This window comes from Pogona vitticeps, chromosome 5, assembly GCF_051106095.1.
Source record: "Pogona vitticeps strain Pit_001003342236 chromosome 5, PviZW2.1, whole genome shotgun sequence".
Classification (NCBI taxonomy): Eukaryota; Metazoa; Chordata; class Lepidosauria; order Squamata; family Agamidae; genus Pogona; species Pogona vitticeps.
This window is the reverse complement of record NC_135787.1, coordinates 166576418-166601537: the sequence shown is the minus strand read 5'-3', so window position 1 is coordinate 166601537 and position 25120 is coordinate 166576418. Positions and strand designations below refer to the sequence as shown.

Below are 25120 nucleotides of genomic sequence, written 5' to 3'. Positions count from 1 at the left end.
CATCCCGAGCCAGTGAATAGCTTTAAGCGTACAACCTTTCCTGTATTGTACATAGTTCAAGAAACAGAACTGTGAAGTTCCAGAAGTGTACCACAAATAGAAAGCAAGGATTACACAGAAGGAAAGAACGGCCAACCAATAAATGGTAAAGTAAAAGCTTTGTACATGGAAGGTACCTGCAACTAAGCCTGTCTGAGACACTCATCACAGACGATACAGAGTAGACAAATGATCAGTATGGACAATACTGAGCTAGACAAACCAATCAGGGTAAACTGTACTGATCTGCATGGGCCAATCAGCGTAGACAATGTTGGGCTAGATTGACTAATGGTGCCCCGCATAGCGACGTTAATCTGTTCCGGATTAATCGTTGCTATCCGGAAACATCGCTATGCCGGGGGGGAAACCCCATAGGAACACATTAAACGAAGTTTACTGCGTTCCTATGCAGCGAAAACTCACAGTTATCCGAAGATCCTCCATAGCGCCACTATTTTCACCGCCTCGGTAAGCGAGGGCAGTGCGCGAAAATGCTTGCGGTGGCCATTTTGTTGATGCGGCGGCCATTTTGGAACCGCCGATCAGCTGTTCTAAAAACATCGCAATGCGATGTTTGCCCTATCTAAACATCGCAAAAAATAGATCGCTATGTGGATTCGTCGTTAAACGGTGCGCTTGTTATGCGAGGCACCACTGTATATCTTTCTCCTTGCAGGTAGTGAATAGGGACTAGTAGTGAACAGGGACCTTCCTAAGAGTTGCTTAGAAAGAGAAAAGCATATGCTTCAGAAAAGGATTTCTCTGCCTCATTCTCAACACTTTTTTTCTGATACTTTTTGTTTTCCCCTCAGCCTGAGGACAGAGTTGCAGCTTGCTTTAGACTAACCATGTAGGCATAGATGAAAGACATATTTTGGAGTCATCAAGAAAGCATTTGTCTCTTGTTGGAAAGACTCTGGAGGCCCATAGGCTTATCTCAGCAGCCTTTCTATAGCTTTATGTGGACCAAATACCCTGAAAAATAAGGAACTTCCATTCCCCTTTTCCTCTTCATCCTCAACCTTTTCTTCTTCCATTGGTGGAATAGATCAATGATATTTCAAGCAACCAGTCTCATAGTCATGCTTTAATAAATGACCACCCACCATCATTACCAGCAGTTGCACGGCTGGGTAGTGGGATGGCTCCAAAGAAGTCAGATAGAATAATGAGTGTAATGGCTTTGAAGATCCCTCATTGATAGGTAGCCCTCAGAAGCACTGGGGAGCTGTGAGGAAGATACTGCTCTGCAGGCGACATTAGCTTGGCCTTGATTCTGTATTGCTGACTGGAGAAATGCAGACCTATGATTTTCTGCAGAAGTGACAGGAGGGTCAGCATTTTGGATTGCTCCTGTTCTGTTATTGTTGCCGTCAGACTGGTCTGTACTGTATATGGAACCCTCCAGTGGAGGCCAGGAAGGCAAAAGGATGGGTTTAAGATTCCCTTGGTTCCCATCTTGTTTCTCTTTTGGTGATGTTGAGAAACTCTCCCTGCACAGAAGAATCCTTGAACCGCATGCAGCTCTCTCAGTTGGTTCCTTTGTTTCTCGAACAAAACAATTATTCTCTTGGATTGCTGTGATGCTGTCAGTAGGGGGTGATGGCCGGCTGGTGTCAGTTTTTTCATGGAGCAGTCTGTATGAGCAGAAGTCACCATCTTCACAGCCAATGTTGCCTTGAGAAATGAGATCATAGGTGAAGTACACTTTGCAGGGCTCAAAGTAAAAAGAATCCTGGTGCTGGAAGGAAAAATAACCACCATTGATGAAACAACTAGATGAGGACTGTTCGCTCATCTCTGGTGTGTCCATATTTGCAAAACATGCCTTGGGAAAGTGGAGGGAAGGCTCCTGGTGGTCCTTCAGCATTATCTCAAGCAGAGAGACATCTGATGCTGCAGTAGCGACATGCAAGGGAGACATGGATGTTGGAGAAGACAACCACTTCTGTTGGATTTTAGAGGAGAAAAAAAGCAGAGGGTTTAATAACCAAAACAACTGCAGTGCAGCCATCAGAAAACAAAGGGAAACAAACAAGTTCTTCCTATAGTCTAGAATTAATGTATTGCTAACACTTTGACACTTGAGAAACATGCGGATTTCTGTCTTTCAGACTACAGCTCTCAGAATTTCGCAGACAGCTTTTGCTGGCTTAGGAATACTGGGAGCAGTTGTTTAGAATCAGAAATTTGCACCTCTCTGGTGCCCACCCCTTGCTTTACAGAAGATACCTCCCTGACTACCAAGTTGGATAGTAGATGTGAGTACAGTATAGTCCGTACTCTTCCCGTGTATCTACCCTCCAAGGTGGCCCAGCACTCCATCCTCTGCTTTAGATCCACATTTTTAGATCCACGTCACTTACTCCTGCTTTAGAGCCACATTTTTTTAAAAAAATGATTCAGAATGTTCACTTGCACCTTCTGAGGAGAGGGATGTTAAGGTGATTTATCCATATTTTGTGCACACCCCAATCCCCAGCTTTCCTCTTGGCACAAGAGGCTGTGAGAAGGTGGGTTTCTTTTTCAGTTTTTTTTAAAAAATCCTTCTTTAAGGAAACATATTTTGAGGGGATGCATGGCCTTTTGAGAACCAGAGCTGACCATATACCACCTGTGGCTCTCTGGAAGTTATTTACCCCTGCTGTGGATCCACTTCACCAACTCCTTCTCCGTCACTGGTGAGTAATTCCCTGAGACTTTAGCTGGTGCCCTGAGACTGGCAACATTAATCTACACTTTGGTGGCCACTTGAAAGGCTTCTGAGTGACAACTGCCTTTGGTTCTTACCAATTCTTGCTATCATGTTCATCATAGATGGTCATGTGTCCCCAAATAAACAGTATGTAAATATGGGTTCCTGTTCTTTCTACATTTAGAAGTAAGATGAACTAATATGTGAATTATAACACATATTGCAATTTGACTGATTTTCCAAATTTGCACTTTGCAGCTTTAAAAATGGCCCAAACCGGGTCCAAAACGTGTATTTCAATATAAAATGTCTGAAATCCAGTACAGTAGACCCTTGACTTACAGACGGCTTGACTTACAGACTTTTTGAGTTACAGACTTCTCTGGCCGCAAAATTTAGGTTTGACTTGCAGCCTGAGAATTGACTTACAGACCAGAAAAAAACCAATATGGAACAAAAACGGCCTGTTACAGGATTAATCAGTTTTCAGTGCACTGTAGGTCAATGGAGACTTGACCTACAGACTTTTTGACTTGAGAACCACCTTCCAATACAGATTAAGTTCTCAAGTCAAGACCCCACTGTAGTACGTCACAACTACGCTAGGTCCATTGAATTAGTGGGGATCTGTTGAGTCAACGTCTATATAACTTCCATTGATTTGACAGGCCTACATTAGCTGCAACTTATTCAGTAAATATAAAAAGCATCTTGATTATCACGGATTCCCTCCCCCCCCCCCAACATATATACTAGAATTATGCAGAAACAGAATGGAATAACCTTACTTGCCAAATCTGGAAGCTAAGCCATGGCAACTGGATTTCTTTCTTATTAGGTTGAAACATTTTATTACTCATCCAAGTAGCTTCTTCAGTCAGAGGAGAGTTGGTAGGAGGTCCCTGAGATATCCTCCATGTTGGCTTCACTTCCCCCTGGTCTGAATAGGCTTATTAGGACAAAGGACTGGGAGTGAGAGATAATCCCACTTCTGCAGTACTTCTCCATATTGTGGGTCATTAATAGAGATGGGGGTATTCGTATTTGTATACGAATATCCCCCCCCACAGGCGCAGATAACAAGGCTTCGGCCCCCTGGGGCCAGACCACCCACCCACCTGTCCGCAGCTGCTGCGAACTCCGTGATCCCTTCCTATCTCTCCATTGCGCGTGATGGATTAGCCACTCTGCGACCTGGCAGAGAAGCCCATCATCCCACCTTCTGCCAGGACTGGCTAATCCATCATGACTGTTGTTAATAGTAATTAACAGTGGTCTTTCTGGTGGGTGTGGTCCTAATCTTTCTGGGGACAGATAAATAGGAGACAGTTTGTACATAAAGCCTCCACCCCTGTTGAGTGAGGGATTTTCTATATGCCATATAGGTCATATAAAATTTCCACATAGAAACAACCTGGAGGCTATATCAGGGGTCTCCTACCAACTCTCCTCAGACTGAAGAAGCTAATTGGATGAGTAGCAAAATGTTTCAATCTAATAAAAGTCCAGTTGCCATGATTCAACTTCCAGATAACCTCGCCTGTATGACTGAGAATCTTCACAGATACAGTATACTTACTTGCCAAACTAACACAGACCAAACATAATCTGTTGCCCATTCCTGTTTGATTTTTTAAAAATTAAATTTATACCCTGCCCCTCTAAGACCATGTCTACTTGGGGCGACTGATGAACGTATTTATAAGTGCCAAAGCCTACAGTGCTGCATTTCAGAAATGCTTATCATATGCAGTTTTGTATATAACTTTCCTGCATGTGTACTTCTTTGTATGTAACTCTCTTTGACGAACATGGTTTTATACAGTATAGTACATGATTCTTTTTGCCAAGAACTGCATTGTAAAATTTGGAGAACTGCAGAATCTGAAGGATAGTTTTCTTGACATTAGTCTGGGGGCTGCAGTTTTGGTCAGTTCACTTAAAATTTAGACCAAGCAGTTTTTCCAGCTCCCCTACCTCCTACTTCTCATACCTGAACATCTCCTCCATGGACAGCATTGAGAGATGGGAAGAATTCATCTGGATTTGGTAAATGAATCTTCAGCATGTTCTTCAAACTGTAGCATCCAGAGTTTGCAAGAAAATAAAAAGTAACTATGAGTTTGGAAAATGTTAATTATCAATCATAAGAACAGATAGAGGAATATCAGCCCAATACCGCCATGGTGGGCAACTCTTCTTTTTAGTGATGTGTCAAAACCAGCCCTCAAATTTCATTATTTTCACCTTTCTCCATGAAAGGAGGTTTCAGTGTTTCTTCTTTTTTGTTGAAGTTCTGTTGATGTTTGTGGATTTCAATGGCTTCCCTGTGCAGTCTAACGTAATGATTGCTGGTGTTGTCCAGTATTTCAATATTTTGGAATAGAATTTCATGTCCAGCTTCTTTTAGGGCATCCTCAGCTACTGCTGATTTTTCAGTTTTTTTCTGGCACAGGGAAGCCATTGAAATCCACAAACATCAACAGAACTTCAACGAAAAAGAAGAAAGTTTGAAACTCAACAAAACTTGACTCCCAGCACTGAAAAATACAGCATGCAAAAGGTCAACAAACTCTACCCAGCCACAAGGACCAGTGATCACTACACACAAAAGACCAGCTAACAACATCCATCAATCACAGTGACAGGTAATCTCTACTCCTTATCACAACAATACATCCACAACAAAAACACACTGATCACCATAATCACCCATCTCTTGAAAAGGACAAAAGCTGATCTCACAGCCATAAATACTCAACTCCCAAACAAACTGCACCAGAGCACAGAGTCCTCTCCTCTGAAGATACCGGCCACAGAGACTGGTGAAATGTTAGGAAGGACAACCTTCAGAACATGGCCAAAGAGCCCGAAAAGCCCACAACAACCATTAGATCCCGGCTGTGAAAGCCTTCGTGAATACATTTTTCAGATTGTTTTTTTAATTATTATTATTTGGATTCCTGCATTGAGCAGGGAGTTGGACTTGATGGTCTTCTAGGTCCCTTCCAACTCCATTATTCTATGATTATATGAAAGCAGTGTGTGCTGGGGGTCAAGAGGGCTAAGAGGCTGCATAGAAGCCCAATTTCAGGTGTTGTCTTTTACCGTTTTAGCACTGGTGACTTGGCTGACAGAGCGATAGCAAGGATGACGATGAAGGTTGAACTTGCAGCAAGGATAAGGAAAATCGTTGGAGTTGGGGCTTCAAGAAAAAAGGAGAAAGAGACAAGTGGAAATTAGCCATTACTTGAAAATAGATTTTCCCATCAGATCCTAAATCCTTACACAAAGCAAATGGATTTAAGGATCCACAAATCAGTTTGAGATCTAAGACTCTGATCTGCTTGCTATGAAATAAGTAAAATGGCATTTATACTTTGAAGTTGAAGCATTTTTTCTCCCGTTGTCAATATTATTAATATTCATATTAGTGCTATTATCATTTTAATACAGGCCTTCAAAGAAGGACCTCAGGACGGCATGCAAGATTTATTCAACCAGCATCCCTCTCAAGCACATTAGGCTGACTGGCCCCAGGCTGCCTAGTGAGCGTCATGGTTGACCAGAGATTCGAACTCGAATCTCATTGTTCTTCGTCTGCCACAGAGTCTGGAAAAACATGCTAGAATGAAAAAATTAATTCATTTCCTCTAACACACAACAAGGCCAAACAAGGTCACTTTAGTTTCAGTGCTTTTACATATGTGCTTTTAAGGGTGTTAAAAAAACAACAGGCTGGGTATATCAGACTGAAATCAATGTAAGCCACTATTCTGTTTCACACACGGCCTGATAGATATTTGAAGCACAGAAACTAGATATAAAAGCAAAAGCCGTCCCCTACTGTTGCTCCTTTCCCAGGACTGGGTATTCCATCCTGGAAACTGGGTCACTGCCCCACCCAAAGTTCATGTTACTCCCAGCCACAACAATCCTGATCACCTTCTAACCAAGGCAGACATATTCTGTATGTGGGCATGTGTGAATGGCTGCCTGCCTGTCAGCTTCTGTGTCTGTGTTAGTGTATCTCCCTTTCTTCCTCCCTCCCTCTGTATGAATACCCACTTTTGCTTGTGTGTCTGCCCATCATTAGTAGCCCTCCACGCCATACAATGGCACAAGCCCCACTGCCCTCTCTAACTGATAGGAAATAGTGCTCAGACTGGTCACATCCACACTGATCTACTGCCATGCATCCTACATGGCTTGCTAATAAAGACACACAGAGCAATAATAGTGACAATGACAACCTGCCCACAAGACCTTTTTTTTTTAAAATAATATTCCAAGCTCTGGTTGAGTGAAGAAAATACGCTTTTTCTGGTTCGTTTTGAATCCACTGCTGATTAACATTGTCGGACTACCCTGGCTTTTCATATAGGAGGTCTGTTTTGAAAGGCAAACGTAGATCCAATATTTTCCAAAATGCTCGTTCATGTTACAAATGCTTCTCCTTAAGATTTCCTTTTTTTGTTACATGATCAGTAATTGTGCTTTAAAAAAAAGCAATGAGCAAAGGTCAAAGAGGTGATGGAAACCCTACATATGTTTATGCAGGGCTTGGGAAAGCTGAATTATTTTGGACTCCTCAATCCCTTGACTAACATGGCCACTAGCCATGATGGCTGAGAGATTTGGAGAGTCGTAGTTCAAAAACCTCGCTTTCCCAAAATCTGTGTTTATGTTCCAAGCGCTGCATGTGAAAAGAGCAATAGCTCATCTCAGAGAACATGAGTTTTGATTGACAGGAATTTGTTTTACATATTCTGGAGTTTAGGCTATGTATCTCAAAACTAAGTGGTACATTCTGAAGTGCCACCTTCTAGTTCATTGCTCTTCATAGTAAATTGTTTCCGTATGCAGAGGTCAATAAGGCCATCAGCTGATCTCTATTGCAGATTAATGCAAGGAAATATATCATCATCAATGTTCACAGAGGCTGAAATGAGAAGGAATGACGTGATTCATCATCAGTACAGTTTAAAACCAGCCTCCTGGTGAGGAGGAAATAAACCGATTGCTGGGGCAAATGAACCAGTGTTAGCCATGCGTCATGTGAACTCATGTTATTTTGAAACAATCCAAATAACATCCAAAACAGTACAACTGAGGTTCTTTAGGCAGGTGTGGCTGAGTCCTAACTCTGCATATCAGACTTCTTCCCATGACTCACTATGAACATAATATTTCATGTGCTCAAAGACAGCAAATGGACTACCTGTGTACATGCTCAGAGACAGCGTGAACTACCTGTGCCAATATAGAACCTTTGGAGCCTGTCTCATTCCTAAAAAACCACACTGGCTTTCTTCTATGTGCCTTACCTTCGGGCTCAGTCTTCCATATCATTAGTGTGCTCCAGTTGCTCCATGTACTATTGTAAATGTCATCATTCTTTCGGACCTTTGCACGAACAGCTGCTTCATATGCTGTGCCAGGAGAAAGATTCTCAAATTTTAGCCATTTCTGATCCTGAATAATGGGAAGGATTTTGTCAGCCTGCAAAACAGATCCATGGATTTTGGATTCATTTTGGGGTCAGACAGTCACTCTATATCTTTTTTCAAAAAAGAATTTGGGAAAGTTATTATTTTGACCTCTTTCACACTTTAAACCCTTATTTCTCCAACAGTAAGTTCTTCACATATGTTAAATAACAATTATTTGTACGGTCTATGTCACTTACTCATATCCACACCATGGTTAGCCTGGTCAGTTGTGTTAGGACTGACTAAGTGACATGTTAAAGGGATTTAAATTTTATTTACTTTCCCTCCCAAAATGGGAGTAACTCTGAAATAGGCCTCACTCATCTAACGTGCAAATGATGTACAGGTTTAAAGCAAAGTAAAGCAAAGTATGTTACTTATACATCATCTCATGGTGCTTAAAGCACTCACTGGCCATTTACAATTTAATTCTACAGGTTACACATCCCCTACCCCACAAACTGGGTACTCAATTTACCTACCTCAGAAGGATGGAAGGCTAAGTCAACCTGAGTTTGTGCCCAACAGGCTACATAGCCTGCTGAGATAAAACTCAGGTTAGAAGTAGACACTTGACTGCAGTACTGCAGTTTAACCATTACATCAAAAAGCTTCTGATGTTCACTCACAAATAAAGTACTCAAGAGGAAATTTGTATTTTCCTATGTTTTTGAAGCATAAGGCAGACAAATGGGCCAAAAATAACGATCAAATCCCTTCAGTACTCACCTCACCAGAATTGTGTATTTTGTATCGTACTTCATACTCCACTTTTCCTTTTAAGTAATGTGAAATGTCACAGAACTTCCAAGTTAAGTTGTAAGACTCTTCACTGGTATTTTTTATTTGGAGGTCACAAGGCGGCTTTAGCTGAACTGAAAGCAAAAGACATAATCAAGAGAAACAACAGTGAATAACATAAAAATGTTTTAAAGCAAAAATAACTGTTGAACTATGAGGAAAAAATTCAGTACTTGGGACTTATCATCCAAAATGTCATAGAAAAATAGAGCTTGGAAATGTTAGGTTGTGCATTACAATTCCCACAATCTTTTTGTATCTTCATACGAACAGATACGCGTCAAGAAGAAAGATCAGTGTTTCCAGAGAAAGATGCTAAGATTTTATTCTTTCTGGATTACACTTCTCCATAACAAGGCTGACTTGGATATTCCAGAAACTGTTGTTCAAAAAATAACTATTCCAAGCCCTGAATAAGTGGCTGCAAGCATTTGAGTTCTTCAGAGCTTCTAACAACTAATGAAGTGACTGGAAAAACAACAAAATGAAACAAAAACATTCACAACACTAAACTTGTTAGGCCATGTATGGGCAACAGTAGCCCTACACCTGACAGAAGGAAACTTTTTTCTTTCTGCTAAAATTCCCAACCTTGGGTCCCAAGATGTTCTTGGACTAAAACTCCCAGAAGCCTTCACCACTTGCTAGAACAAGAACATCTGGGGACCCAGTTTTGGGTGTTGTTCTTGTTTAGTCGTTAAATCATGTCCGACTCTTCGTGACCCCATGGACCAGAGCACGCCAGGCCCTCCTGTCTTCCATTGTCTCCTGGGGTTGGGTCAAATTCATGTTGGTAGCTTCAGTGACACTGTCCAACCATCTCGTCCTCTGTCGTCCCCTTCTCCTCTTGCCTTCACTCTTTCCCAACATTAGGGTCTTTTCCAGGGAGTTTTCTCTTCTCATGAGATGGCCTAAGTATTGGAGCCTCGGTTTCAGGATCTGTCCAAGCCTGAGTGCTCACTGGAAGATTTCCTTCAGAATGGATAGGTTTGATCTCCTTGCAGTCCAGGGGACTCTCAAGAGTCTCCTCCAGCACCACAATTCAAAAGCATCAATTCTTCGGCGGCCAGCCTCCTTTATGGTCCAGCTCTCATTTCCCTACATCACTACTGGAAAAACCATAGCTTTGTCAGCAAGGTGATGTCTCTGCTTTTTCGGATGCTGTCTAGGTTTGTCATCACTTTCCTCCCAAGAAGCAAGTGTCTTTTAATTTCGTGGCTGCTCTCACTATCTGCAGTGATCATGGAGCCCAAGAAAGTAAAATCTGTCACTGCCTTCATATTGTCCTCTTCTATTTGCCAGGAGGTGATCGGACCAGTAGTCATGATCTTAGTTTTTTTGATGTTGAGCTTCAAACCATTTTTGTGCTCTCCTATTTCACCCTCATTACAAGGTTCTTTAATTCCTCCTCACTTTCTGCCATCAGAGTGGTATCATCTGCATATCTGAGGTTGTTGATATTTCTTCTGACAATCTTAATTCCAGTTTGGGATTCCTCCAGTCCAGCCTTCCGCATGATGTATTCTGCATATAAGTTAAATAAGCTGGGCGACAATATACAGCCTTGTCGTACTCCTTTATCAATTTTGAACCAATCAGTTGTTCCATACCCAGTTCTAACTGTTGCGTCCTGTCCCACATATAGGTTTCTCAGGAGATAGATAAAGTGGTCAGGCACTCCCATTTCTTTAAGGACTTGCCATAGTTTGCTGTGGTCCACACAGTCAAAGGCTTTTGCATAGTCAATGAAGCAGAAGTAGATGTTTTTCTGGAACTCTTTGGCTTGCTCCATAATCCAGCGCATGTTAGGAATTTGGTCTCTAGTTCCTCTGCCCCTTCAAAATCTAGCTTGTACCTCTGGGAGTTCTCGGTCCACATTCTGCTGAAGCCTGCCTTGGAGGATTTTGAACATAACCTTACTAGCGTGTGAAATGAGTGCAATTGTATGGTAGTTGGAACATTCTTTGGCATTGCCCTGCTTTGGGATTGGGATGTAGACTGATTTTTTTCCAATCTTCTGGCCACTGCTGAGTTTTCCAAACTTGCTGGCATATTGAATGTAGCACCTTAACAGCGTCATCTTTTAAGATTTTAAACAGTTCAACTGGAATGCCATCACCTCTACTGGCCTTGTTGTTAGTCATGTTTTCTAAGGCCCACTTGACCTCACTCTCCAGGATGTCTGGCTCAAGGTCAGCAACCACACTATCTGGGTTGTCTGGGACATCCAGATCTTTCTAGTATAATTCCACAGTGTATTCTTGCCACCTCTTCTTGATGTCTTCTGCTTCTGTTAGGTCCCTACCATTTTCGTCCTTTATCATGTCCATCTTTGCCCAAAATGTTCCTTTAATACCCCCAATTTTCTTGAACAGATCTCAGATTTTTCCCTTTCTATTATTTTCCTCTATTTCTTTGCACTGTTAATTTAAGAAGGCCCTCTTCTCTCTCCTTGCTATTCTTTAGAATTCTGCATTCAGTTTTCTGTAACTCTCCCTGTCCCCCTTGCACTTTGTTTCCCTTCTCTTCTCTGCTATTTGTAAGGCCTCGTTGGACAGCCACTTTGCTTTCTTGCATTTCCTTTTCTTTGGGATGGTTTTGTTGCTGCCTCCTGTACAATGTTACGAGCCTCTACCCATAGTCCTTCAGGCACTCTGTCCACCAAATCGAGCTCCTTAAATCTGTTCTTCACTTCCACTGTGTATTCATAAAGGATTTGGTTTAGATTATACCTGACTAGCCCAGTGGTTTTTCCTACTTTCTTCAGTTTAAGATTGAGTTTTGCTATAAGAAAAGCTGATGATCAGAGCCACAATCAGCTCCAGGTCTTTTTTTGCTGACTGTATAGAGCTTCTCCATCTTTGGCTTCTGAGAATATAATCAATCTGATTTCGGTATTGCCCATCTGGTGATGTCCATGTGTACCACTCATGCCCATCCCTGGATCTTTGAGGACAGCATCTGCCCCTGCAGGACCACACCCCTCTACCACTAGCACCTACCTCCAGCAGTGTGCTGGATGGGATCACATTTGGGCCTCTCAGGGAGCCCATAATTGCCCATCCATGGTGAAGAACCTTCTTCAGGAGGAAAGAGATAAGCATAATTTAGTAACCTCTTTCCCCATCAGGTGAGGCTAATAGTTTCAGGAAGACTGCTTATACTTTGCCAAAATAGGAGGTTCCAAAAAGAAATCATTTTGCATATGCTCATACATAATAAGTGTACACTATGGATGAAATTCTGATGGACTCCGTCTATTCGTGCAGTGGGAATGAGGTCACCATCAGTGGCAAATTGCCATTGATTAAAGACTTCCCTTTTCAATTTTGGAATGCATGTGACATCTTCTCATTGCATAAGCATTGGGCACATCCTGAAAGTGAAAAAGGAAGTCTTTAATAAACAGCTGATTCTTCATTTTTGCTAGACAAAGTCTAGCTGAGCTATTTAACAGTATATTCACAACTAAAGTTGAGTTGCTTTCAACTCACGATTCTTAAAAGGCTTCATCTTCTGCTTTTCAACAGTCTTCATTTTCTCTCCAATATGGCAAATTACATCCAAGGAAACACTGTCTGTGATGGTCATAGCAGCTCTCTGAAGAGAAATATCACATTATTAATGACTGATGCTTTTCCCCCCCTGAAATAAAAGGTACCAGAACTCTTGGGTTACATTTCCTCAGGAGTAGATGCCATTTAAATTATAATGAAGTGTATTAAAACATTAGATATTATACTCTACTCTACTCTACTCTACTCTACTCTACTCTATTCTATTCTATTCTATTCTATTCTATTCTATTCTATTCTATTCTATTATGTGAGGAAAAAGGCCTTTGATTTCCAGGTCCTGGAGCTGTGCTGCAGGTCCTGTTTGGGACACCAGGGCCTTGGTCTGCGAGGAATAACTAAATCCATGCCTTAAAGCAAGGTTGTAGGCTGTAGTATAGTTTTATATTAGGTAAATCTAACTCTCCAAATTTTTGATATGAATACCTTAATTTTTTTATTAATCCTTGCTGTTTTATCACCATTGCAAAATGCATTAATTATATTTTGTTAGTCTTTCAGATCCTCCTGTACCGACGTTATTGGTGACATCATAAATACATTTTTAGATGTTATCTTCATTTTATATATTGCTATCTTTCCAAACCATGACAACTATCCTTCTTTATTCCTTTAATTCGTCTTTAATTTCTTGCTTCAATTTATCAACATTTTCTTTTTCTAAACATACCGTATTTTTTGCTCCATAAGACGCACCTTTCCATTAGACGCACCAATTTTTTAGGAGAAGAAAACAGGAAAATATAATCTGTTTTCTTCGCTCCATAAGACGCACAGACTTTCCACCCCCCTGTTTTGTGGGGGAAAAGTGTGTCTTATGGTGCGAAAAATACGGTAATAATTGTTGTAATATTTATACCTAAATACTTAATATTTTCAACATTTTTATATCAAACCTCCTAATTTTTTCTTCATCTTTAACATAATTAAACATTATCTCTGACTTCTGCCAATTTCTATGTAAACCTATCACCTCCTCAAATTCTTTCAGATATAATTTTACCCGATCCATAACGCTAAATGGATCCTCTATTGTTAAAAATGTATCTTCTGCAAATAAGCTAACCATTGTCATTGCTACCTAACCCTTTACTAAATTGTCCTGTCTAAGAACATTCATGCTTTGGTAAATAATAACATGGTAAATATGGAGTTTAAAGTTGCATGTCGTTATAAAGAAGCTAAGAGATGGAGGATAGACACATGTACGTTACAACATAAATATATAGTAGAAAAATGGAGAAAGAATTGGTGGAAATATGGAGGATTAATGATAGGGAGGGTAGCAAAGAAAACTTAATTTGGGATACAAGGAAATATTTTATGAGAGTTTTGAGTATTAAAGGATCTTGTAATTTAGAAAGGCAATGGAAAGACATGAAAAAGTTGGAAGAGGAAATAAGAGGGTTGAAGATGAATTATATAAAATATAGAGATATTAAAATTTTATCAGAAATACAAGCTAAGAAAAAGATATTGAAATGGAAAAGATTCAGAGGAATTTAATATATAGGAAAAGAGAATATTTTGAATTAAACAATTAAAATGCTAGACTGCTGTCCAGAGCCGCACAAGCAAAAAATAACCTCTAAGAGCATAATTGGAATGGTTAAAGATGAAAATGGTTAAAAAAAAGTAATTTAATGACATGAAAACTGGAAGTATTCAATAAATTCATTTATAATCTTTATAAAAGTGGTAAGCCATCTATTGAGAAGTTTAAAAAGTGTTGATACAAAAGTTGATATCATTATTCAATAAAATTATTGAAGGAGAAGAAATTCTTGGAAATATGCATTGATCATATTAATTTGTAAGCCTGTTTCTTTAAATCAAGCTACTAAGATATTTACAGCACTATTAGCAAACAGAATGAATACCGTAATTTTATCAGTAAATATATTTAAAAGGACCAGAGTGTTTTTATTGCAGGAGGACAAATGGCAGACTTGACCAGAAAAGTAGTAAATTTAATACATATTATTGAGGACCATTTTTATTTAATTAAACATTATGTAATAGTAATAGCATGGAGAGCTGGCTGGATAACATAGTAAGTAACGTATTTGACTATAAAGCCAGAGGTGTGGCTTTGGGCAAGCTGCACAATCCCAGGGTGCCCCCAGAGGAAGGTTAACCACATCTGAATATTCCCTACCTGGAAAACCTTGAAAAAGGTCACCATAAGTCAGAATTAACTAGATAACACACAATTATTATTATTAATTGCATGCATAGAGTTTGAAACCTGGCTTGAGGATTGTTTCAGTTACAGCAGATAAATGAATAAAATACATCCTAACAGCTTTACATGAGTGGTTGTATAGGTATATCTACAGAATATTTTTAATGGGGAATGCCCTTTTTACTTCCCTGCCAAATGAAATGAAATTAACCAAAATAAATCGGAATATGATAATGGTGATATTTGAAAACATGCTCATGCTGGCTGGGGGAATTCTGGTCCAAAAGGTGACTTGTCTAACCTCTGTTCATTGTTTATAACCACTGTTTCACTACATACCACGAATAGTAAGCAAAGTGTACTATTGTAAGGATTTCAATTTTTATGTCAGAAATGCCCGTAAAAATGAAAGATCTTACTCACCATAGCAAAAGACAAAGAGCTTGATGGCAGCTGGAAGGATAACCAGTTTATTGTTGTAAGAGCACACTTTATCAAATGCTTTAACTTTCAGACTGCACTAATCATAAGAAAACAGAAAGCAGAATGCCTTCATAGTTGTGGCACGCCATCAAGAATTTTCTGACCTTTGGCAACCTTAATAGGGTTTTTGATGTGTATGAGATGTTCAAGAAATGATTTACCCTTGTCATTCTCCCCTGTAAGTTTCCCTGACCAAGAGGAGATTTGAATCCAGGTCTCCTGATGCCTAGTCAAGCATTATCCACTGCACAACACAGGATCTCAGCCAGCCAATATTTTTAATCAGATCACTCACCTCAAATTTCAGAAGACAGCTCCTGTTACCTGTACCATACAGCTGGCATAGCTCTGGGGAATCCCTGTAAGACATATTTCTCATCAGAAATATTATTCCTGAGACAGTGCATGGGGAAATAATTTCAGATAGGACATGGCAGTGCGCCCACTGCCTGAGTAACTTGGTTTACACTCAGCACAGAGCCACAACTTATCCCTGGTTCCTGATAGGTCTGTCTTTCTCAAAGGTCCTGGTGGCCAAATATGTCCTCCTTTTGGCCTTTTTTTTGGGGGGGGGGGAAGAAGCGTAAACAAATGCTTCTGCTTTTACAGGTGGGTGAGCCTTAGGGTTAGGACCCTTCAAGTCCTCTGATGTAAACTCCACTAATGGTGAAAGCCTTCAGGAGTTCTAATTGACAGTTTTTTGTCAAGACTGTTTCAGAAATTTTAAAAAATGTTCAGTGTGCGAGTGTGTTGGGGAATCCTTAGAGGCCACAGAAGTAACCCTGGAGACTCAATTTGGCCCATGAGCCTTGCTTTGTCCACACCAATCTGTACAATTCATGGATTTACAAATATATATTTGTTGCATGCGTTCCCCAAAAACATGTTGTGTGCAAAATTTACATCAATATTGTCATCTTGGCACCCAATAAGCTGTAGTCCCGTATTCTAAGTGAAAATCCAAATCCAGTTACTTGTTTTGTATCAGTGCCAATAGCTGGCATATCAGTCATCAGATTTGAACTTCCAGGAATTGTTTTGAGCAAGGAAGCCTCACGGTACCCCTTCTTGTTGCAAACAAGAGCAATAATCAGGGAGACTTTCTTTACCAGTTTAGAATTCTGTGGCAATAATGATGTCCATCAGTTGAAGCAAGGGACTCTCATTTGCAAGTATGCCACTTCATTTCCTTGGAATTCATGATGCAGACACATGCATAATCATCACTTATTGTCTGTAGCATGACTTGCTTGTATACATGAATCAACAAAAGATGGGAAAGATTACTTTTGGGGCCTCTGGTGGTTGTATGATTCTGAAAGTTCCAGATAAACTCTAATTATGCATAACAATGGTGGATTGTCACAAGCGTCTAGCAATAAAATATCATGTGTGACAAACCCACCAAAGGATTAGAGATATTCTTGAAGGCTGATGTGTTTGTCTTCACTGGGGTGAGGGGGAGTATGAGCATATATGCTCAGAATTAAGGATGTAAATCTGGACTTGTCTTATCCTTGCATGGTGGACAAAATGCTATCAAAAACATTTCTCCTCCACCTGTGTAAGAGTGAGATATTTTCTGCTGCTTTCAGTGACAGTACTCACATTAGCAGAACATCTTTTGTACAAACTGTGCAGAATAACATTAGCTGCTGTTTTGTTGCACGAGCTTTTAAAAACTAGGAGCATTGAATAAATTGCTTCCACCTTTTCAGTCAATCAGCTTATCCCACTTTGCTTGCTCTGGCTCTCTCTCTCTCTCTCTCTCTCTCTCTTGCTTCACAAGCAGAAAAAGGCACTAGTTTTGGACATTCTCTCCAAACTGAGGAGAGCCTGAGGGTGAGGGATCACTCTCCTTGTCTTGCTCTTGCTTTAAAGGGCAGAAATTTTGTGGAATTTGAAAATTCGTAATTGGATTGTCTCATCCTGTCAAGACAGCCTGAATTAGCAAGAATGAGAAATTGAGAGACTATTCTTCACATCGCTGCTCAAGATGTTACTAAAACATTTCTAAAGGTTGACAGTGAATAATAATGTTTGTCTGAGTTTATCCCCCAAATTTCCTTATCTTGGCTAAACAGGTGGGACTGCTCAGGATACAGGTAGATTCAGTGAGACCAATCAGAAACAAACATCCCATTTATCTCTTTGACAATGAAAATCTTAGAGGAAGGATAATGTATGATCCTTCATTTTGACAAATAGTTTGCATACATCTCAGGCCGCTGAAGGCAAGGCAGCAGTACTGAGAAACTAACAAGGCAGAAAATCACATTTCATTAATTACTCACCTAAATGGAACAGAAGCTGTGAGGTTGCAAGGTGCATCTGTGGTGTTTGCAGCGGGAGTCCAAACACAAGAAAGTGTTTGCACTGAATCATATAAGCAAGCTAAGTTTGAATTACCTGTTAAGGGAAGGTGAAAGGCTACATCATGGTATTTCATTCAGAACTACATGAAAAAGGGCCGGGATGAGCAGTACTGAAGTCAAATCTCTGTCCATGAACTGATTTTGATCCTGATAGGTTCAGGCTCAAGGTTGAGTTGAATTTCCATCCTTCCAAGGTCAGTAGAATGAGTACCCAGCTTGCTGGGGTGGGGCTTGGGGAGAGTTTTTTGTTTGTATAATTATGTTGTAAACCATCCAGAGAGTGCTTTAGCACTATGGGGTGGTACAGAAGTCAAAACAACAACAGTGCTGCAAAAGGTGGCTTTCACATTAGCACAAAGCAATGGGACATCTCCGTAATGAATGGGACATCTCCACATATTTTATGATAGTGCAACCTCTGGGACCCAGAGCTTAGAAAAGCTACTACTTGGACTACAACTCCTGGTCATACTTGCTGGGGCAATGCAGGGGCTTGCAGGCCAAAAAAAAAAAAGTAACAATGAATTCAAGGCAATTTTCCTTCTAACATTATCCTCAAATTAACCATGTGAGATAAATCGGGGTGAGTATATCTGACCAAAGATCATCAAGTAAGTTCCATGGCCCAGTGGGTCTAGAACTTTCTCAGTGCCTGGCTCCGGTGGATGGGATAACCAGAAAAAATCCCCTATGCTGCAAACACAGACGGTATATCTAGCCACTTAAAGGCCCTCTGAGTCAAGGATGGAGAAAGTGGCCACCTTAACAGAACAAGACCCATCTAACTCTCTTGTGCAGCCAGTAGCATTTGGCACTGGCTCTTACATGGACGTGGTGGCGCTGCAGGCTAAACGGCAGAAGCCTGTGCTGCAGGGTCAGAAGACCAGCAGTTGTAAGATCGAATCCACGCGACGGAGTGAGCTCCCGTCGCTTGCCCCAGCTCCCGCCAACCTAGCGGTTTGAAAGCATGCAAATGCAAGTAGATAAATAGGGACCACCTCGGTGGGAAGGTAACAGCGTTCCGTGTCTAAGTCGCACTGGCCATGTGACCACAGAAGATTGTCTTCGGACAAACGCTGGCTCTATGGCTTGGAAACAGGGATGAGCACCGCCCCCTAGAGTCGAACACGACTAGACAAAAATTGTCAAGGGGAACCTTTACCTTTACCTTTACCTTACATGGAAACTTTTCTCAGCATTACTAATTTCTCCTTACGGAGTTCCCAGACCTTGGAAAATTTTGTCTTTTGGGGTGCAGCTCCCGGGTAAGATGCAAAAATTAACATTTCTATGCTTTGAGATATGTTCTTGATAGGCTTTTGAAAACTCTTGTACTTCTCTGTCTGAAAGCTACACATGTTACCAAGTGCTTCTCAGCCAGCTCTTCCCTTGACAAAATAATTTCAATGCTGATGGTGTAATATGTGGAAGAAGAAAACTTACCCTGGCTCAGCCCTGATGCCACTGAGTGTGCTAGGATGTAAAACAACAGTGGAAGGCTGGTCTTCATGACTGCTGAATGAAATAACCAAGAAGGAAAAGGAAACAATCAGAATGGAGTCCTAACTACTAGCCACCACCTTCTTTTTGTTTTCCCAGCTTTGGCAGAAGATGTCCTTTTGTCACGAACAATGGGCACCATCTTGTCCTTTGCCTCAAGGGCAGCCACATGGTTGGATTGGCCATCTTGTTATCTGTGTAAAAAACATCCAAATGATGCTACTTTCCCACAGAATGGCCGCTATTATAGAGGCCACACATGTAAACGATTCACACAAAGCAGAGGTAGATGATTGTAAGTTATTGTGGATGAGGTATTCTCCTGAGAGAAGCTTATTGGGAGATACTCCGTAATAGACTCTGTGCAGCTGTTTGTTTCATCTCACTTTCGGGGTACATTTCTCAGTTTTTATACACTCAGCAGCCATACCAACATTTAAACTCTCGGTGGAAGATTTCACAGTAAATGCTGTCTGTGAATGAATGCTTCTTTGCACCAGTGAGGGTGAGTTTAGGTAGCAGAACTTCATTTCAAACACTAAATATCTCATTCAGAACCACTTCTTTGGCACCTTCAGGGATAGGGACTAATGTGAACTGTGACATCCCATCATGGATCAACACAGCTGTTTTCTCATTTGGATTTGGGGCCCCAGTCCAAAACTGACTGGAGCCACAGACCATGAGGGACGTCCCTTCCCTCAGCCTCTTCATGGCATGGCTGTGTCATACGAGGAATGCAGAGCCTCTGCAAACATTACATTTTGCATGTCTGATGTATCATTGCTTGTTTGTGTACTTAATATTAAGAAGCTTGAGGGTTTTAGGGCTTTAAGATAGCTGGCTAGTAGCACAGAATTGCAGTGGCCCTTGATAACTTGTTGACCACCGGACCGGAGGAATACACTTGATCTGGGAGCTTTATAGTAAGCAAGTGTAGAAGAATGGCTTTCTGAGACTACCTGATTTCTAAGACTAGAAAAATTCCATCCTGTGGTACTAGTATCTTGGCTTAAATGGCTTGCATTTTTTATTAGTTATACAGTATTTATATCCTGTCAATGAGTACAAAGAGAAATAAAAGGCTTTCTTCCTCCTCCTCGTAATGGTGTAGTAAGGTAGGTTGGGTTGAGGTCACAAGCAGATGTTAGAAATAGCCTATGGTTAGAAGAGGGGAAAAACAAACTTACGGTAACTATTGAAAGTATCTTGAGTGTCATAGCTTCTTATCCTTCCAAGAGTATGCAAATAAACTTGCTTTGTTTGATTATTGGTCTTGATGTAAACATGGGATTCCTTTGAAATCTGATTTCACAACAGTGGGGAAAAAATAGTGCCCTTGTCATTTTTTTTTTCAACTTTAAAGTGCTTTCCACTCTAATTATGGGCTATGACTGGTGAAGGACAGTAAGGCATTGACAGACTTTCTCATGCTCAATTAAAAAAACCCACCAACTTTCCAAAATTTCCTTGTGATCAGTAACCCTGATAAATTATGTGAGTGGAAGCAAGCTTGAGACAAGGAAGGAAAGTGACAATGTGGGTGATGCCTGGATCTATGCCCTTTGTCCCTACGTATTCAATTTTCACATGTGTAGGAGTAACACGTTTGAGATTAGCATTTCTTTCATTTTTATTTTTTCCCTCTCTGGATTCTTTTAATTTCAAATTCTTCTCATTCTCTTAAAACAAATGTGCAAACCCTGGGAAATTCTTTTCGAAAGTGAATGAAATGAAGTTCTCAGCCGACCAGACAAACTGACAAAACTAGAAAAAAAAGACCATTACCACTATGGAGAAAAGTATGTTGTCACTGCTTCAGAGCTTGAAAATGTTATGGTGGGTTTTTTGGACTGTAGTCAGTATCTACCAGCCAACATGGCCCATAATGGCAGGAGGAAGGGGGACTCTGACAATTGTGATCCAAAAAAAGTCATCATCATATTTGCAAGCTCTGAACAGGTTCTTCAGTAGATCTTAAAAGGGAGAATGACAGAAGCCTATAAAAGAAAAAGAAGTGGCAATCTTACTTTAGCAGAGCAAATATGATTAAATACAAAAAAGATTCAAACATGGGTTTTTAAGAGATATTAGCTCAAGACCTTCTGTCAGGATCCTGTGCTTGTAAGGGCAAATTAGTAAGTCTCCCTTTCTCCGAAGTTTGATTAAAAAAACAACACAGACACACAATTCAAATTCATCCCATTGAATTTATAAAGATTTTCCTACCCTGTTTCCCTGAAAATAAGACCTAACCTGAAAATATACCCTAGTATGATTTTTCAGGATGCTCATAATGTAAGCCCTACCCCAAAAATAAGCCCCAGTTAAGTGAAACCCCACCCCCCACCATTGTGCAGCAGCCAGAACAAGATGACATGACTGTATTTGAATAAATGTACTGTAGATGGTTGTACATGAAAAAAAAATAAAACATCTCCTGAAAATAAGCACTAATGTGTTTTTGGAGCAAAAATTAATATAAGACCCTGTCTTATTTTCAGGGAAACACTATTAAAATCATTGAAATACACTATTTATCCATTTCTGCTTTGCATAGGCTTCTAGTCATTGATAGATACATTTTTAAAATGAATTTGTCTAAGGCTGGAATTCTACCCACATTTATTTACAAGAATCTGAGTGAGGGCAATAAGTTCACCCCAGAATTGCAGGGTGTAGATAGACTCTTCCTCAGAGCATGAGCTGTCCCTGTAAAGATCTTTGGGATTGAACCCATATAAAGGGATGATTTTAAAAAATAATCTGGTCTAATCCTCCCACCTCTGTGGAATAAGACAAATTACAATGGGAATTGTTTTCAGATATTATCATGCATTGCACTTGGTTGGATTCAGACTTAGCCATCCTTAGAGTAAGCCCCAGAAATAACTAGTACAGTTGGTGTGGCTGATTTAAATATCACTGATTTCAGTTGGTCTACTTTAAAGAACTCTCTTTAGAAGTGAAAATAAACAAAGACAATGTACTTCGGACATGTCACAAGACAATAAGATCCACTGGGAAAGACAGTTGTGCTGGGAATGCAGTGGAATGCAGTAGGAAAAGAAGAACACCCAACATGAGATGGTCTAGCTTAAAAAAAAATCCACAGCCTCTTGTTTGTAAGACCTGAGCTAATGACCCCTTCAGAGGGCATTAGCTCATGGAGCTGACCCAAGTCAGAAGCAACTTGACAACATGTAAGAACAATTTTATAGAAGTCTGGATCCAAGTTACTGAGTTCAGTACGGCTTCCTAAGATGTTTGCTTAGGATTTATATTTGCATGGGCTCCTCCACATCCAATTCTACCAGGACAGAAGACTCAGTATCTTAGCCCACATAGGTCTGTTGTACCTGTAAGAACTATGAAGGGGAGGAGGAACTGCAAGACTGGGCTTCTCTAATGCATCACCGTAGTAAGTAAACAAGCCTTCATAGTCACCTGTCAGTTATCAGACAGAATTGATGTTTGTCAACAAGCTTTTCTCTTAACTTTAACTAATCCCCAAATAGAGAACAATGGAATGCATATATGTTTTACCTGGCTGAATCATGGTTCTTTCTTGTCTCCTAGTCACATATGTTGGCGTTGTGATGTTGCTTCAGGCCATTCGGAGCACTTCATGACCATAGCTGCTGGTCTTAAATTCTGTTTATAACTGCAGGACTGCTGGCCATAATAGATAGTTGACAGCATTGGAGAAGAACCAGTCTGGGCAAATCAACAAGTCAGTCCTCTTGCTTGCTCACTCTTCACATTTACCTTCACAGGAAGCAGCAGCTCTGTTGCCGTGTCAGAGTGAAAGGGGGCCCTGAACTATCAATTGAGTGCTCAAGGCCAACAGCGTGAAAAGCCCCAGACCACAGTACATTCCACTTCCTGATTTGTAAAGATGATGAGCACGGGTGGAGAGTCAAGAGTCAGAGCAGCCGAGACGATGGAGAATGAGACTGAAACTCAGTCTGAGAATGAAGTCTGTGAAACTCAAGTAGACGTGTTCTTCTCTAAACTGCTGCCCTTCTAAATTGAATGGCTTTCGTGAGCAAGAAGTCCTAAATATGCTACTCCAGAGAAAGACTGGAAGCCCCTTAGTTTGACTTAATTCCAACACAAAGATGGCAGGCCCTGCAGACATATTTCCTTAAGGAGCAGTATCCAGAAGTGTCACCACTTCAACTATCAAGTAATACCGTTGTCAGCGTTGTATGCCAGTGCATGTGTGTCTGTGTCAGCTTTGAAACTGGGACTATCTGTTGAAAGGACTGTGCAAGGTGGTTTTGAAATGACTAGTTTCCTTTATTTAACATTTCAGCTGCAGTGCTAGAGAGAGAAGAATCTGCTCACACATCCATCTTTCTTATGATTTTTGTGACACAACAACATAAGAGAACAAGGGAAAAGGCCTGCTGGATTAGATGAAAGACCAATGTGGTAAGGAGTACATTGCACTCCTGATGGGAGCCCCACCAGGAACTGCCATCAAAACCAATGATAAAAACTGTGGGAATCATAATCTAAAACATCTGGCCTGCCAAGAGTTCACCACTCTGCTCTAAAGAGCTCCCACCTGATAAGTCCATTAAGACCAAGTCTAAAATTAATTAACTGTACCGCCAATGAGCAGCATTTACAAATGTCTTTGATTTTAGTGAGAGATAATTAACTGTCATAAACTCCTAATTTTGCTTATATACCAACTGTTGATAGCAGTGGACTGTTCTCTGCCACTGTTCCTAACAATGATCAGCTATGTACAGCTTTCATGTTGGATCAAAGCACCTGTCCCTATACCTTTCCACTTACTCATTTACAAACACATAATAATAGTACCCTTGAATTAAAAATGTCCACCATGGTTTGGAGTAAATCCTATGCTCAGGATTGATGGAGATACCTTATGATGGCGTGGGAGTAATAGTGATGGTGATGAGGTGTCCAGTTGCTGAGTGCTATATGCAATGGAAGCCTGCAGACTTTCAATGAGTTAAAAATTGGCCACATATTGGAATGGCAGTAAGCGACGGGGGAGATAAGAAAGTGAAGTGTTTGTACCAAAGGTTTTGTCATGCATCAATGCTTGTGCCCTGTGCCCAGAGTTTTGCTAGAAATGGTAGACACCAGAAGTTAGAGTTTTGTTAGAAATGATAGGCACCAGAGGTGACTGAGAAGCTTCTGTCTATAAACACTTGCTAGAGACTAGCTTTGTCCTTTTCCCCATGGCTTCATTCTGTTCCCATGGGAAAGCTTAAATTGTCTTTACTGGGTGTTCTGAGCAGAAGTTCAAAGGCTAGGCATTGGACACGTAAGCTTTTGGTTCTGTTTGTTGAGAATGTGGGATTAGCAATTTCTGGCAAGTGTTGCTCTCCGAGAAGAGGCCATATAATTGTGCCCAATGGACTAATGTGACAGAGAGACTGGGCAAGTGGCTTTTTGGTATATAACTCCCAGAATCCATTAGCCATCATGGGCAGCAGACAGCCAGGTTGGAGGATTCTGGGAGAGTTAGTCCCCAAAAAACAAGATTTTCAAACTGATGCAGCCCTCTCAAGTGAAGATTCTGTCTGATTTTGCTTTGGTGTAAATTGGGCCATCTTTTATTTCAGGCATTTACATTGCTTTTTTTAAAAAAAGTCCATAAAATTACATTTTCAATCAAGTTGTTTGATTATATATTTTTAAAAATCCTTAAGGATTCCAAATTCTAAACTACTGCAGGGTCAAAAAGAGTGGTACACTATAGATGCTACTCACATAAATATTGTGATTTCAACAGTAACAAGTATTTCAAAAACTAATGTTTTAAATATAAAACACAAAGAGAAAGAACTATATTTGTACACTATTTTAAATATATTGACTGAAATCCAGGCGTCACGATGGTGGTGATATCTTTACCATTCAGTTTAAATTTTTTTAAAATTAAATCTAATATTTCCAATTCCTCCACCCACTTCAGGTTCTGAAGC

General features: G+C 40.4%; 1 protein-coding gene across 3 annotated transcripts; it reads right to left on the bottom strand.

Moving 5' to 3' along the window:
- Positions 1-1114: 1114 nt before the first annotated feature.
- On the bottom strand, positions 1115-23558 carry IL2RB (interleukin 2 receptor subunit beta). 3 transcript variants are annotated; one of them, XM_073000078.2, is made up of 10 exons: positions 22695-23558; positions 19092-19160; positions 17568-17682; positions 15569-15632; positions 12525-12630; positions 8959-9104; positions 8065-8239; positions 5846-5942; positions 4731-4815; positions 1115-1990 (listed from the first exon to the last, which is right to left on the bottom strand). In XM_073000078.2, exons 1-10 carry the CDS (start codon positions 22705-22707, stop codon positions 1199-1201), a joined length of 1662 nt encoding a protein of 553 aa, XP_072856179.2. In that variant the 5' UTR covers positions 22708-23558; the 3' UTR covers positions 1115-1198. The 3 variants fall into 3 exon arrangements, with proteins under 3 accessions (XP_072856179.2, XP_072856178.2, XP_078232306.1); XM_073000077.2 differs by having other exon boundaries at positions 19092-19163; positions 22695-23406; XM_078376180.1 differs by lacking the exons at positions 15569-15632; positions 19092-19160; positions 22695-23558 and having other exon boundaries at positions 17568-17636.
- Between the last annotated feature and the right edge of the window lie 1562 nt (positions 23559-25120).

Bases quoted from the DNA above. Each gene is read 5' to 3' on its own strand.
- IL2RB (XM_073000077.2), bottom strand. The intron at 15,633-17,567 runs GTGAGTAATTAA...TATGTCTTACAG, and splicing joins ACAGCTTCTGTTCCATTTAG to GGATTCCCCAGAGCTATGCC. The intron at 5,943-8,064 runs GTAAGGCACATA...TTTTTCTTGAAG, and splicing joins ATGGAAGACTGAGCCCGAAG to CCCCAACTCCAACGATTTTC.